Source organism: Eumetopias jubatus, unplaced genomic scaffold (genome assembly GCF_037043125.1).
Source record: "Eumetopias jubatus isolate StellerSeaLion01/CBP00866 unplaced genomic scaffold, mEumJub1_p1.0 scaffold_1, whole genome shotgun sequence".
Lineage (NCBI taxonomy): Eukaryota > Metazoa > Chordata > Mammalia > Carnivora > Otariidae > Eumetopias > Eumetopias jubatus.
In genome coordinates, this window is record NW_028274807.1 from 161,239,528 (window position 1) to 161,255,610 (window position 16,083).

Consider the following 16,083-nt stretch of genomic DNA (forward strand, 5'->3'; position numbering starts at 1 on the left):
GCAGAGATAGGACCATTCTATAGGAAGACTTGCAACCTCAGGACAGAAGATGAGCTCATAGCCACATGAGGAAATAATGTACCACAAAAAATGTTCACAATGACTGGAGATTTTTTAAAAAGGAATCGAAACCATAATGAGAAAGGATACTATAAAAAAATGAGGATATGGAGAACTTAGAACTTGAAGAAGTGAAAACATGGTCATTGTAATAAACCAGATGAACAGTTAACCTGCAGATTAAACACAGCTAAAGGAAACAGTAAGCTTTGAAAACTGAGCAAATTACCCAGAAGACTCAAAATTGCAGAAGACCAAAAGCAAAATTATAAGAGCAACTAGAGAGAAAAGAAAGATTACTTACAAAGGTTAACAGAGGAGTTCTCAGGGACAACAGGAGGCAGAAGGGAATGGAATGCCTTCAGGCTGCTGGCGTAAAGTACTACCTGCAGATTTTACATGGGCACCAGCCAGACTGAAAGCTGCTTCCTGTACCAGGAGAAACAGCTATAGAGCCAGGCTATGGCTTTCACAGCAGTGCGGGCTGATTCCAAAGTCAGAACCCAGCTCCTTCTGGGTGTGGGACTATTATCGTAGAGCCCCATGTACCCTACTAAGCTGGGACCCTGCAGGGCTGCACTGCTGGAGTGCACACCAGCTGGAGAACCTCAGGTCACTGGAGTCTGGAAACAGCAGGGCAGAGAACGTGTTCTGAAAGGTTGAAACAAAAGGCTGGCCCTCATGCTATTGCAGCCAGCTTGAAAGACTAGAAGTAAATGAAAACCATGATCTCTGGACAGAGGCATTATCATCCTAGATCTTGAGAAATCCTCAGATTTTTCACGGGCTTTTAGCAGCGTGCAATAAGATAATCCAAATAAGAAAACAAGGCAGGAACCAATGGAAAGCTCCCTGATCATTCAGAGTGGTTTTTATATTTAAAGAAATAAGGCACTCTTATGTATCTGGAGAGAAGGAACTAAACAGGTGGTGTAGGTTAATAGAATTTCTAAAAATGAAATATAATAACCAAAAGGTGGAAATCCAAGAATGTTTTTAGCAGCAGATAGGACATGCCAGAAGAGGACTGAAAGGAAGAATGATAGGAAAGAGAGGTACAAACAGGATTCAGTAGATCGGTCAGACTTCAAAGATGGTATTTGTCGAGAATTTTCCAGGATTGATGTGGCACTAGTCTACAGATTCAGGAAGCCCAAATTCCAAGATGGATAAATAAAAAAGAAATCTCGACATACCATATTGAAATTGCAAAAACAAAAGACAAACTCGAAAGCATCTGGAGGAAAAAGATGACCTTAAAAAGGAACAGGAATGATACTGACAGTTGACTCTCAACAGTAACAGTAGAAATCAACAGGCGGTGGAATATATTCTGAAAGAAACCTTCAGCACTGTGTTCTGTCCCTGCTAAAAATATCCTGGAAGAATGAAAGCGTGCATCCTTAGGTTCCATGGTGAAAATTCTAAAAGATGTACTTCAGGCAGAAGGAAAGTGATTCCACTTAGAAAGGTCTGAGATAAGAAGATCAACTGAGATAAACTTTAATTGTATGCATATATTTATTGTTAGAATTATGACCCTAATAGTAAGAGTATGTAACTTCCAAACTATCACAGAAAACCAGGATTAGACCTATGTAATTTAATCTGTTAGGGAAGATTAGTGGTTGCTGTGGATACCTTATATTGCTCAGGAAGAAGCTAGAAATCCGTCAGTATTAAACATTAGATGGAATCAAGTATGCGAGAAAAATTTAAAGGTAGCTTACTATGAAGCCATGATAATTTAAACAGTGTGATATTGTCAGAGACATGCGGATCAAGGGAACAGAGGGCACTCAAGCAGGGCACACCTAGCTGGACACTGAGTAGAGAGGCAGCTTCCAAAAGAGTAGGGAAAGGGGGAGTTACGCAGTAAATGGAGTGGGCCCATGGTTTTCTATTTTGGGTGGGGAATAACCAGAGGGTTCAAGACCTGAATGAAAAAAGTAGAAAACGAAAGCTTTACAGATTAAAATAAATTGTTTTACCTTAGGTGTTTAAAATAGAGAAAGCACAAATCATAAAAGATTAAAGATCAATAGTAGACCACATTAAATTAAACATTTGAATAACAAGATTCCCAAATAAAAACCACGGACCAGAAAAAATGTTGGTAATGCATAATAGTGTGCAGTCAACAACCCCGTGGATAACTGGACAAAAGACATCAACAGGCAACTATCAGAAGAAACCTTTAATGTCCAGTGGCTTGATTTCAGGGAATTACAAATTCAAAAAGGTGACGGGGCAGGGTGACACTGCTGTAGACACAGGGATTACTCCCTCCCTCCCTCTCGATGCTATCAAAAGATGCTCTTTGGAAAAATTTCCCAGCAGTTGGGTGGCTTAAAGAAACTCCCATAGTCATGTGACTCCAGATACTTCTGGGGCTGGTTGAATAAAGTGGATGTCAGCCCTGACTGGCGGCATCCAAGTGACTGTGCTGTGGGGCTGTGGTGTGCTGTCGGGGCCAGGAGAGTTGGCAGGACTATAATAACCTCTCATCAGGCCCTCTAGACAAACAGAATTCAGGCAGTTGATACCACTGCTCTTAAATCATGAGCATTGGATTTGGTCACATGGAGGGCTAACAGCATGCTGGAAAAACAAGGTCATGCAAGTGTCATTATATTGAGCCTGACTGTTTGGAGAGACTTTGTAAACTTAAAAATTTACATAAAAGCATGTTGGAAATAATTTCATGTGGGTGTATCACAGACAGAGGCATCGTTGCTCTGCATCACTTAAGAAAACTGAAGTGTTTGCTGTTAAGTGATCTTCCTGGACTAAGAGAAAAAGTAAACCTTGTCCAAGCCTTTGAGATAGAACCACCTTCTCTAGAACTAAAATTAGACTTGAAGTAAAATAGTAATATTCAGTAAGTGTCTTAATTCAAATGGAAGCATCTACAGGTGAACGGATAAAGATCTGGTACTCACCATAAAAAAGAGTGCGATCTTGCTGTTTGCAACAACATGGATGGGCCTAGAGAGTATTATGCCCAGTGAAATCATTCAGACAGAGACAAGTACCATATGGTTTCTCTTATATGTGGAATCTAAAAAAACAAATGAACAAACAACAACACAAAAACAGACTCATCGGTACAGAGAACAAACTGGTGGTGGCCAGAGGGGTGGGGGTGGGAAACGGGAGAAATAGGTGAAGGGGATTAGGAGGAACAAACTTCTGGTTATAAAGTAAGTAAATCATGGATATGGGGGGGGGAAGTGTCCTATTTCAATATAAAGTATCATTTGAAATTTTTTTTTTTTTTAAGATTTTATTTATTTGTTTGACAGCGAGAGACACAGCGAGAGAGGGAACACAAGCAGGGGGAGTGGGAGAGGGAGAAGCAGGCTTCCTGCTGAGCAGGGAGCCCGATGCGGGGCTCGATCCCAGGACCTTGGGGTCATGACCTGAGCCGAAGGCAGCCGTTTAACGACTGAGCCACCCAGGCGCCCCTCATTTGAAATTATTTAGATATATTTATCATCAGTAGAACTAAAAGGTGATCATATCACAACATTTTAAAAGCAAAGAGTCCCTCATGTAGAAAGTAAATATTCAGACATGACATCCTAAAATTGAGTTGGAAGTGAGAATTATGTACATTTTAAGAAAAATGCAAACCCAGATAACCTTTTAATTCTAATATATTCCTCATTTTATGTAGATATCTCTTGATGTAGATAGGGTTCTTTAAAGTGATTTAAATGTATAACACATATATGTATAACACAGATAATCTTTTTTTAAAGATTTTAGTTGAGAGAGAGAATACAAGCAGGGGTGGGGTCGCAGAGAGGAGGAGAGGGAGAAGCAGACTCCCCACTGAGCAGGGAGCCTGGCTCTGGGCTCAATCCCAGAATCCCGGAGTCATGACCTGAGCTGAAGGCAGACATTTAACCAACTGAGCCACCAGGCGCCCTACATTTTACTTTAAAGTTAATAAAGCATGTTGCTATAAATGTACAGATTTGGGGGGAAAAAAGGCTGACAAAAATCAAGCTTTGGCTGGAATATAGGGAGTAGAATATTCGCAAGTTGATGGTGGGAGTGTATCAGTGCAGCCCTTTTCAGTAGAGAGTACCATTTTGCTCTCCATTGTTGAGCATGCACAATTCTCTGTCTAGGAAGAGAGCCTAGAGAAACTTAGCTCTGGGCATAGGAAGAGAAGTGTAGGAAGAATGCTCCTTGCTGCTGAGATGACCAGGGAATAGAGTATGTATATTAAGGTAGTGGAATGCTATATAGCCGTTAACCTTTGGAAAAGAAAAAAAGCAAGTTGCAAAAAGATGTACAGGATCATACTATTTATGTAGACCGTTAACTCTTAAGGACCCATTTACATCTGAGGAGGAAGGAAAGGGAATGCTGTGAGGAAGAGTTAACTCTGTTTCTTTAAAAAAAAAAAAACTGACATTACTGTGGCAGTGTTAATATTTGTCACATTAGAGAATGGGTAAATAGATATATGGGTGTGCTATAAAATATTAAAAATTTTAAAAGATCACAGTCGTAGGACTTTACGTTTCTAGGTGTGAAGATAAATTAATTTTTTAAAGTTGCAAAGAACAGCTGCACAGTTTTTCAACTTCACTTCTTAATGCCTTACTTTGCCTTCTGTGTATCTGACTTCCAAGTACCCGTTTGGTTCCATCAGGAGTCATAGAGTTTAGGGGCGCCTGGGTGGCTCAGCTGTTAAGCATCTGCCTTTGGCTCAGGTCATGATCCCAGAGTCCTGGGATCGAGCCCCGCATCGAGCTCCCTGCTCAGCAGGAAGTCTGCTTCTCCCTCTCCCACTTCCCCTGCTTGTGTTCCCTCTCTCGCTGTGTCTCTCTCTGTCAAATAAATAAAATCTTTAAAAAAAAAAAAAAAGAGTCATAGAGTTCTTACATAATTCTCCTCTTGGGATTCTGTCCTAAACAAGCAGTCGGAAATACAGAAGAGGCTCTGTAAGGTAACATTCATTCCTGAGGTCCTTAAAATTGTGGAAATTTGACAGCAGTATGTTTTTAAAAAACAAGAGTGAAATTGTTCGCTGAGTTTGTTGGGCAGCAGTAAAGGTGGGAGCTCCTGTCAGAGAGTGCTGTGATGTGTCACTTGGGCAGAGAGGAGTGATGGGGAGGGTGCGGCGTGATGCGTGGTGTGAGATTTCAGCTACGTAAAACCCCACAGCCTGGATACCTAGAATAAAAAAATGAGCTAATGAAGATGCTCTCCATGTGGGAGGGTGCCCAGTGTTCCAGGGGGTTTTTTAGCTTTGGCTTTACTTACCCAAATGTTTACATAGTAACAGTGTTACTTCTCTAATGGGAAAAAAATTTTTTTTAATTTGTCCAAGCCTAGATTTAAGTTCTGGTTTTTTCCTACTTTCTCTTTATAGAAATAATTGTCTGTTTCTACTTTCCTTATTGTATGACCAGGCTCTTGCGTCCCCCTCCATCGATCAGTCTCCCTGTTATGAGAAAGGGTTCATTTTTTCACTCAGAGACACATATTCACTGTAGGGCATTGGGAAACCAGAAAAGCACAAGAGCAGACGTCACCAGCAGTCCTTCTACTGGTTATCCACGGACACTGGAGATCGAATTTTGTCTGCATGTGTGTGCTTTGTTTGTTGTAGTGGGGGTTGCATTTAATTCCCCATCCTGATGAGAGGCAGGGAGAATAATTGCCTTTGAGTGTGTCTTCACCCTTATATCGAAGTCATCGTCACTTCCTTCTGGTTCTATTTGAGTGGCTGCTTCTTTTACCAGTGGCCTGAGCACTCCTGTGCCACACACAGACATTCATGACAGCCTCCTGCCTCTACTCTACAGTCAGGCTCACCTCCCATGGCTGCTAGGGCATGTCCTATTTTAGAAAGATTCTTCCCAGAGTGAAGTGCGTATAGATAGTGTTATGTAGTGGTTGGGGTTTCCTGGGGATGGAGTGGGCTGCCAAGGTTGGGCTCTCTGCTCTCACAGTCGTGGCCAGGAGTCCTGTCAGCCATGTTTTCATGTACTGGTTATGGAGGGTCATGCGCATTGGAAGAAAAGGCTGAGGCGGGTTTCTCAGAACTGTCTTCCTCGTAGGAGTAACACTTAGGCTCTTGGGGACTGTTCATTGACAGAAAGCATTTTGAAATGCGCACTTTTGCTCAGCCCTGACATTGGTAACCACAGTAGCCCCCTTCCAGCATGCTGTTGGCCTGTGCTATTCTTGGCCAATCTGTGGGCCAGAGTTTAGAGTTGTGTAGTCATATTGCTTTATTGGACCTTCTTTAGGGGGTTCTAATGCCGCTGTGTCCAGCCCTCCAGTCATTATTTAAGTTCTGGCTCTGCTCCTGTTTGCTGCAGTGTCATTTGAGCCAGTCCCCAAGAATAAATCAACTGTCTGGATTTGCACAGTAGGTTTTAGGACTCCTTTCAGAGAATATTTTGGGAGGTGTTAGGGGATTTAATAGAACATCATGAGCTTTGATTACGTTGGTAGTGTTAAAGAAATGTGAATCCCATATTACTGCCCTGTCCTGTGTTATTTCTCTTGTGCCTGTTTATTCTAATCAGACATCATAACCTCATCTTATAGGGTGCTCTTCCTACCTGAACTGGGAGCTCAATCTGTGTATAGCCTAGGGACACTTGACGGGTTCCCCAAGTGTTCTGGATCACTTGGAGGGAGGCAGGACTGACCGCCTGAGAAGGCCTTCACAAAGGAGCTCAGCCATCCTTCTGCAAAATTTGGTTCTGGAGATAAAACTATAGTGACCCAACCCACACTCGCATTTTGGTTCAAACTGTGGGCCTTTGGGGTAGTTGGCTGGTGATTTGGACATAAAGTTGCCATTTATTTGGGTTATAAAGGTTGGTCCAAGTTCTTATGTTGTTCTGAAGTTAAGTGGGTTCCCTGCAAACAGTGAATCCAACAGTTAAAGGCCCATGTCAGCTAGAAGTAATGGTATGCTGCTTCTGACCCCCACTGTCTTAAACCAGATGACTTGCTGGGGGGTGTGGAACCATTCCTCAGAACACTCACAATCCCTCAGGCTGACCAGAGTGGCCTTGTTAGGGATCTAGGGCAGTAAGGAAATCCACCCCTGCTCTCAACCTAGCATGGCAATGAACGACAGGAAGTTCTTTGAGCTAGTCAGTAGTACCTGGTGTTCTTTTGATTAAAAGCTGGCTTTCCCCTCTATTCTAAAGTATGTCCTTGTTGTCTTTCCCTTCATCTCTCTCTCTCTCAGGGGTTTTTGTTTGCTTTTTCTTTTTTAATTGAGTCGTAATATAAAGAAAACATTCTGATTTTTTTAGGTAAACTTTATATACAACACAATATGTAGATTTAAGTGTACAATTCAGTGTGTAATTAGCGTCCCTGTATTTCCATCACCCCCAGAAAGTTCCCAGGGTACATAAATCTTAAGTTTATATCATGAATTTTACATAAATATCTATTCATGGAACCACCGCCCAGATCAAGATGAAAATATTTTCTAGCAGATTTCAGACTCGGTGTCTGCCCTCCGCATAACATGCAATCACATATACTCTCTGTCAGGGCTGTGTGGGATACTCTGGTGCTGCACTGCTTCCTGAATTCTGAAATCTGAAGTCGCTTCTCTCTCAGTGGCTCCATAGTGCAGCTCGTTTCCTCTGGCGTCCCCCACTCCTAGTGCTGTGCCCCCTAAGGAATAATGTTTTGTCTCTCGCAGATCTGGGACACAGCAGGCCAGGAACGGTTCCAGTCACTTGGTGTGGCCTTCTACAGAGGTGCAGACTGCTGCGTTCTGGTATTTGACGTTACTGCCCCCAACACATTCAAAACCCTTGATAGCTGGAGAGATGAGTTTCTCATCCAGGCCAGTCCCCGCGATCCTGAAAACTTCCCCTTCGTTGTGTTGGGAAACAAGATTGACCTCGAAAACAGACAAGTAAGTGCTAAAGATAGTGGGAATCCTAAATGTGGAGGCTTATGAATCTGCCCTCATTTAGGTCGTGGCTCCTGGGCCTTTTAAAAGTGGCAGCTAAATTTCAGATGACAGGTACTGGTTTTAGTGGGTGTTTTTTAAGATTTTATTTATTTGACAGAGAGACAGTGAGAGAGGGAACACAAGCAGGGGGAATGGGAGAGGGAGAAGCAGGCTCTCTGCCAAGCAGGGATCCCGATGCAGACAGGGCTGGATCTCAGGACCCTGGGATCATGACCTGAGCCCAAGGCAGGCACTCAACGACTGAGCCACCCAGGTGCCCCTGTTTTTGGTTTTGATTGGTAAAAAGCCATGTGCCTTAAGGACCAGTCCCCAGTAGATCTCTGTGTATGTGTGCCCCCACGGTGGGGTAAAGGGGAGGCATAACTAACTAGTTACCTGCCCAGTCCTTGGAATCGGGCCTTGCTTCCTAATCCAGTAAAGGCATACCATTTTTGCTTCCCCTGTGGCAAAACAGGGACAGTGAAAGTCTGCAGTGGTATTACCTTTGAAATTATGCCAAGAGAATAGCAAGTCCATTTTGTGGAGTTACCTATACTGGCCATCATTTTGGTCCCTATGAAATAATTTGACTTGAGGCCGGTTGCAGTCTGCATTTTGGTCTTTTGGATTTAAAGGCAGACTAGTATTTAAAGCCTGGCTCATGCACTTTTAATTTGGGAGTATTTCTTGGAGTATGAATCTTGACTTACATAACAAGAATACTCTGGGATCAGATGACAGTGTACCCAAAAGCCCTGGCACCCAGGAGAAGCTTGGGAAATGGTGGCTTTCTACTTGGCCCGTTACTGTTTTCCTCTCCTATGAGAGACACTGGCTTCTAAGGTGACTTGTGGTTTGGTGGGTTCTATGCAAAGCCCAGAATGGCTCCAGAAAGGTACCTGTGGGAATGTGAACTACCTTCCGGTTAGCACCCTTTGAGGACCAGGGCCCACGAGACCTGGTTTAAATCCCCATGCTGTCTCCAGCCGGCTCTCACTTTGGGCCATTGTCTTTGCCCTCTGAGCCTCAGTTCTCCTTCTGTACTCGAAAGGAGAGAATTAGATTTTGTCATTCTCGAGTGCTCCTGTACCTCAGGGGCCTGCCTGGATCTCCATGCGTGCAGAAGATTGCACTTTGGGCTTTTGAATAAAATTGCTCTGGTTTACTTTGAAATAGCATTTCTCTTGGGAGCATAGACTCTTAATTATAGCTTGGTTTATTTCTGGCCATTGATCTCTTTTTCTCCCTTTCTTAGGTGACAGTCCTCTCATGCCTGGAAGTGGGCTAGGGGTGGGGAAGGAATTAGGGTAGGAGAGGCAGGGGTGTCGGTGAGAGCTGCAGAATTCGGTGGTACAGGTGATGTAACACTAGCAGTAATAGGGCTGGGACTGCAAACCTTTAGACGGAGCTGCCAGGCATTTCCTGGGCTGGGACCTCTGAGGTCCCAAGAGAAACAATTCAGTACTTCCCGGGCTAGCTGCTTACTCGTTCATCATCTGCCTGTAAGTGTAGCTAAGGGTCAGAAACTATGGATTGTAGAATGCGCTTGGGTTTGAGGCCTAGCTGTATTACACAGAGCCGGCAGCGTGACCTCGGACAGGTGTGCAGCCCCCTTCCTCAAACCCGTGCACACCCTCACCCTCTGGTCTGCTCCCTCACTTGTGCTAGCTGCCTCTGTTAGGAGCACACGTACACCCTTCTTCCTCTTCCAGGTGGCCACAAAGCGGGCACAGGCCTGGTGCTACAGCAAAAACAACATTCCCTACTTCGAGACCAGTGCCAAGGAGGCCATCAATGTGGAGCAGGCGTTCCAGACAATTGCACGGAATGCACTTAAACAGGTGGGTCTCTTGCAGCTGTCTGGCTCCCTCTGGTGGCTGACCATCGACCTAGCCCGTGCCTGGCTTTCTTGTCCTTAATCTTTCTTAGCTCTTTTTTCTGTGTAGCCAGAACCCATGTGTTTATCTGGGAAGGCAATGAGGCATTCTGCTAAAGCTTCCAGAAATTCCACTTGTTTGTGAATAACCTATACAATGCAAGGGCAATGAAGACAGGCTGAGGCCACCCTTATTTGGGTATGTTCTTACTCTCTTTGCATGCTGTTAGGAGATGAGACCACTAAGAGGCCCTTGGTCAGATGGCTCCTTCTACTGAAGGAGGGGATAAACTTGAATTCAAATCCCAGGTCTGCTACCCATCATTAGACCTAGTTTTTTTTGTTGTTTGTTTGTTTTTAAATCATTTCTGAGCTTCCATACCCTCCTCTGTCAAATAATACTTGATTTGGAGGGTGGTTGTGAGGATGGAATGAGATGGGCTCACTCTTGGCGTTCTCATAACTGGTTATATTTGATCACCAGATCACCAGAAGGAAAGCTTAACCAGAAGTTCTGGGAATTGTATTCCTTGAGTGAGGTGTTCTTTCTGATTTATGTTGTTAACTCAACTGTTCCCAGAAAAAGAGACTGTTACTTCTTCTTGGCATGAGGGAGTTGAAGGCTCTTTTGATTCAGCAGCTCTTTGGGGGCTAGTGAGTTAGGACGGATCGTGAAGCACCATCAGTCACCTGTGATGGTCAGACTTGGGGAGCAGGTAAGTGTCAGGTGAGGTGCACACCAGAATATGTGGAGAACATTTTGAGGAAGCACGTGGTGGCTGTAAAGGGCAAGCAGGTTCTGCCAGCTCCAGGAAACTGGGTTTATAGAAGGTACCAGTTCTCAGCAGGACAGGGCATCTGGACCTGTGGGCAGGGAAGGGACTGGAATGGGTTGTTCCAAGGGCTGGAGGCTGCACTGAGTGTTCCGTGATGAAAGAAATCAATCCATCCAAAATGCTAGGAGAGCCCCCACTGAGCAACACTGATAAACAGGCTGCAGGCCCCAGGCCTTTGCCTTCCCCGGTCCCCCTTCCTTTAACTCACCTTCACACCTAGGTCAGTAACCGAAGATGCTTTTCCTCGTGTTCCTACACTTGCATGCAAATCTAAACAGGTCTGGGGAGTTGTTTCCACCAGCTCCCTGCTAACTGGCATCACCAACAATTTTTCTCTCTGAATATTGCTGTCCCTGTAGCCTTATTAGAATGTTTTTTTGTTCCTACACGCTAGCCACTCAGGAGTAAGATTGTTAGATTGGAAGGTACCTGTGCTTTCAAAAGATGGTGCCAGATCACTTTCCTCAAAGGCAGTCATACTTCAGTCCTTTTCTTCCTGCTCAGCAGCAAATGGCTAGCACCGCATGGGGCCCTGCTGCCGTGCCGCCAGTCGTCGGGCCCTCCCTGCTGCACACCGCCAGCACGCAGCACTGGCCTGGGCGCCCACCACTTCCCATGAGCCTTCTGTGAACCGGAATTAACTTGACCAGTATGGCAAGCGACTTTTCCAACGCTGCTGTCTTTCTGGGGCATCAAAAAAAGTAATTTTTGTTAGGTGTGTCATTTTAAATGTCTAGGTTTCCTGTGTCTGGATTATTTGTTGTCTAATTCAATTGAAATTTATTTTGGCTTATGGCAGGAAATAGGGACTCACCTTTTTTCTTTTAGAGGGATAGCCAGTTGTTTCAATTATTAGCAGCAAATTGTTAAATAAACCACTTTCCCCAGTGGACTGAAGCATTACCTTTGTGTATTTAATGTTCATGTATATTGGGATCTATTTTTGGTCTTCCAAAATTGGGTCTTCCCAGTCTATTTGGCAGCGTGCATGTTACTTGCCTGGACCATCTTGATTTGACTGCCTTTATATTGTAGTCTGACCTCTGCTGACAAGTGACTAGTGACTGACAAAAAGACTTTTTTGTGGGTTTTTGGGGGGGGGTTGGGTTTTTTTTGTTTGTTTTGTTTTGTTTTGTTTTTTGCTGTTTGGTGCATTTTCCATTTAGACTGAGAATTTTATTCCAGTTCCACCTTTTGCCTTCCTCACCCTTCCCAAATACAAAACCTTATTGAGATTCTAATTGGGATTGCGTGTTAGAGCTCTCACTAGTGTGCTTTGGGTACCATTACAAAATATTGCAGACTGGGTGGCAAAATAGCAGGCTTTTATCGTCTCTTGGTCGTGGAGGCCAGAGGTTTATAATCAAGGCACCAGCACACCTCCCCCGTCGGCAGAGTGCCGACTGCCGTCTTTCTCCTGTCCTCGGGTGCATGGCTTTTCCTCTGTACTCACAGCAAGCGCACGCAAGTGGGAACCCCCACTGTCTGGTGTCTTTTCTTACAAGGACACACTGATCCTATCCGATCAGGGCCCCACCTTTTATGACCTCATTTCACCTTCATTACTTTCTTCATCCTAATACTAGCACACTGGGGATTAGGATTTCGATGTAGAAATTTTGGAGAGACACAGACATTCAGTCCATAACAGCTATTATTTTAGGTTTTGTGTGCTATCCTTCAGTGACACTGTATCACTTTTCACATCCTTTGCCTTCCATATTAAATCTATTCCTAGGTGCTGGTGGGAATGTAAAATGGTGCACCCACTTTGGAAAGCAGTCTGGCAGTTACTCAAAAAGTTAAACATGAAGCATCACTATATGACCCAGCAATTCCACTCTTAGGTGTTAGCCAGGAGAAACAAAAACCTGTCCACAAAAATCTTGTACATGAATATTCATAATAGCATTACTCATAATAGCCAAAAAGCAGAAATAAAAACAAATGTCCCATCAAGTGAAATATCCAAAATAGGCAAATCTGTAAAGACAGAAAGTAGATGTCAGTGGTTGCCAAGGCTTGGGGGTGGTGTCTGGTGGGGCTGGGGAATGACTGCTAATGGGTGCAGGGGTTCTATGGGGTGAAGAAAATTTGTGGAATTAGTGGTGATGGTTGCCCAACTTTGTGAATACACTAAAAACCACTGAATTGTACATTCTGTGGTATATCTCAGTAAAGCTTTTTTTTTAATGTGTATTCCTAGAGGTTTTTATTTTTATAGAACACTGCCTGTCACATAGGTGCCCAGTGTTGAAGTGACAAACTGTTTTCCTGTACCAGGAAGTGGAAAGCTGCTCCTCACTAGACACATGTTACTTCAGCAAAAAGTCACACTGAACGGACCATGGTCCATCTCCTATGACCTCTCACCACAGTTGGTGATAAAATTCATCCATAGCTGGTTTCTAAGTATGCAGCATTTAGAGGCAAAACCCTCCTAAATCTTTGGGGAAAAAAAGAAAATGGACCATCAGTCCAGAAAAATGAATGGCAAATAGGGAACTAGAGTAATGTTCTGGGACTGAGAGGGCAGGGAGCACTCATGCTCCAGCCCACACTTGCCTTGTGGAAGTGGTGCTAAGAGCTGCCAAAATCCAGCCCATGTTGAAGTCTGACTTCCAAAGTATTGGCGATGAGATGATACGGAGCACGCAGAAAGCATTTGTGAGCTGGCTGTGGTCCCCGAGCCACCAGATCTCCATCATGATGATGGAGAGCATGAGTCAGCTGTGTCCTGACTACTCAGTATCGATTGCAGCTCTTCCTGCTTGGTTTCTCTCTTCACATTGTCCCAGGGTTGTCACAAAACCTGTTGGCCCCTGGCTCAGCCCTTGAGAGTTGAGCACCTTCTGCCAGAGCCCTCCCTTCCCTGCCGCGTCTGTACCCCAGCCCCCTGCCCACCGAGAGCCATGGAGGAGCACCGCTGAGGCTACTGCTGAGCTCGGAAGTTCCCCATACCCTGAGTAACAGACCTTTCTCTCTCCCTGCCCAGGAAACAGAGGTGGAGCTGTACAATGAATTCCCCGAACCCATCAAACTGGACAAGAACGACCGGGCCAAGGCCTCGGCGGAAAGCTGCAGTTGCTGAAGGGGCAGTGAGAGCAGAGCACAGAGTCCTTCACAAACAAAGAACACACTTAGGCCTTCCAACACAAGCCCCTCTCCTCTTCCAAACAAAACATAAAGTCATCTCTCGAATCCAGCTGCCAAAAGAAACCCCCATCAACACACTCACCCTAAAACACACACACACACACACCCCTGATACAAGCAGACTCCAGACACACACACACACACACACACACACACACACCCCTGATACAAGCAGACTACACACACACACACACACACACACACACACACACACACCCCTGATACAAGCAGACAGACTCCAGCCCAGGCCTGTGATGACTGCATCGGGGTCTACCCACCCACCACATCAGCCCTTGTACGACAGCACGACAGGCAAGCTGTAGAAATCGTTCTGGTGTGGAGTCAGCATCAGAAGCTTATTCTTTTTGTCCACTGGGGAGAGAGAACTGTTTACAGTTTATCTGTGTCTAATTAGTTACCTGATTTTTTTAACGGTCTTGTGGTCTTTTTACCCCCTACCCCCACCCCTCCCTCCTGTGAAGGCTACCACTTGGGAAGGCTGGTGCCCCATGCTTCATTACAGGCTCACACCCAGTCTGATCAGGCTGAGTTTTGTATGTATCTGTTAATGCTTGTTACTTTTAACTAATCAGATCTTTTTACAGTATCCATTTATTATGTAATGCTTCTTAGAAAAGAATCTTATAGTACATGTTAATATATGCAACCAATTAAAAGTGTATAAATTAGTGTAAGAAATTCTTGGATTATGTGTTTAAGTCCTGTAATGCAGGCGTGTAAGATGGAGGGTTGAACCCTGTCTGGATTGCAGAGTGTTAGCAACTCAGAATTCAGAAATCCAGCTAGAGGCAGTATTCTGTACAGTAGACACAAGAATTATGTACGCCTTTTATCAAAGACTTAAGAGCCAAAAAGCTTTTCATCTCTCCAGGGGGAAAACTGTCTAGTTCCCTTCTGTGTCTAAATTTTCCAAAAGGTTGATTTGCATAATACAGTGGCGTGTGCAATGGATAAATGGCCGTTGTTTCAGAAATTAAAATTCTCATTCCCCCCCTGCCCCGCTCCACACTTCAAAACTCCCCTATTAGGTCAGCATCCTACTGATAAGAGGAAAAGGAAAATCCTAACAGATCTGTCCTAGTGATTTTACCTTTGTTCTAGAAGGCACTCCTTTCAGGGTTGTGGTATCCTTAGGTTAGCAAACCTTTTTCTCCTTTTCCTCCTTTTCCCCACCAACTCCCAGTATTGCCCACTATTCATTAACCTGTTTCTTTGGTATGGAACCCTGGCAGTTCTGCCCCCTCCCTAGGATCTGCCCCTGCATTGTAGCTTGCTTAACGGAGCACTTCCTCTTTTTCCAAAGGTCTACATTCTAGGGTGTGGGCCAAGTTCTTCTGTAAAGAGATGAACGTGATGCCAATAAAATGTAACAAGAACAAAGATCATCTGCCTTTGCCCTGTCTTTTTTCCTTCTTCTAGACCCTTGGCTCAGTAGAGACCATGTTAGCTAATCATATCCGATGCTTTATCAAGCCAAAGAGCCCTTCATAACTGGGCACATGTGGTGCCTTTGAGGCAGAAAGGCCTTGTCACGTCCAGCCCTACAGTGCCTGTCCCTAGTTTTTGGTTTTGGTTTTTTTAATCAGTGATGGGGTGTGGGGCCTCTGAATGGAGCAAACATTGTCCCTGTAGAGGAGCAACTACAGACTGTTTGTGCCTGTAGACCAGGCATAGCCTATCGGGTGTGAGCTAATTAGCCTTTGTGCTCTTTTGTTCTGTTTTGTAGTTGGCGTAGTTGCTAATACTTAGATATCATATTTCTGGATTTCTGATTTTTCACAGGAGAAGATGTGGCAGCAGGGGGCCCTTTTTCCAATATTATAGGTCACCAGCTGGAACTGAATATATGCCACCTAGAACCAAATTTATAGAATAGTAGTGTTTCAATCAGAGGGTTGGTGTAGGTTTTGCTTCTAGAAATGCCCCCATTGACTAAGCTCTTGGATTCTACTTCGCTGCACTTTTCTACATTTCCACTTCTCAGGTTCCTCAATTGGTTCCTTTCCCTGCGCCTGCTCTTGGCTCAGTTTGTTTGTTACAAATAGCATTTTCAGAAGCTCACAACTGGGGCACCTGGGGGCTCAGTGGGTTAAATGTCCAGCTTTTGGTTTTGGCTCAGGTCACAGTCTCATGGGTCCGTGAGATCGAGCCCCGCATCAGGCTGTACGCTCAGC

General features: G+C 44.4%; 1 protein-coding gene and 1 pseudogene across 2 annotated transcripts in view; both read left to right on the plus strand.

Moving 5' to 3' along the window:
• Positions 1–15,294, plus strand: part of RAB7A (RAB7A, member RAS oncogene family) — a 76,180-nt gene extending 60,886 nt beyond the window's left edge. For both annotated transcript variants that reach the window (XM_028101639.2, XM_088027003.1), the window contains exons 4-6: positions 7,763–7,981; positions 9,733–9,861; positions 13,728–15,294. In XM_028101639.2, the coding sequence (XP_027957440.1) occupies positions 7,763–7,981; positions 9,733–9,861; positions 13,728–13,823 (444 nt within the window). In that variant the 3' untranslated portion in view covers positions 13,824–15,294. The remainder of the gene's footprint in view (positions 1–7,762; positions 7,982–9,732; positions 9,862–13,727) is intronic.
• LOC114207669 (ATP synthase subunit s, mitochondrial pseudogene) lies at positions 2,073–3,102 on the plus strand (annotated as a pseudogene).
• Positions 15,295–16,083: the final 789 nt, after the last annotated feature.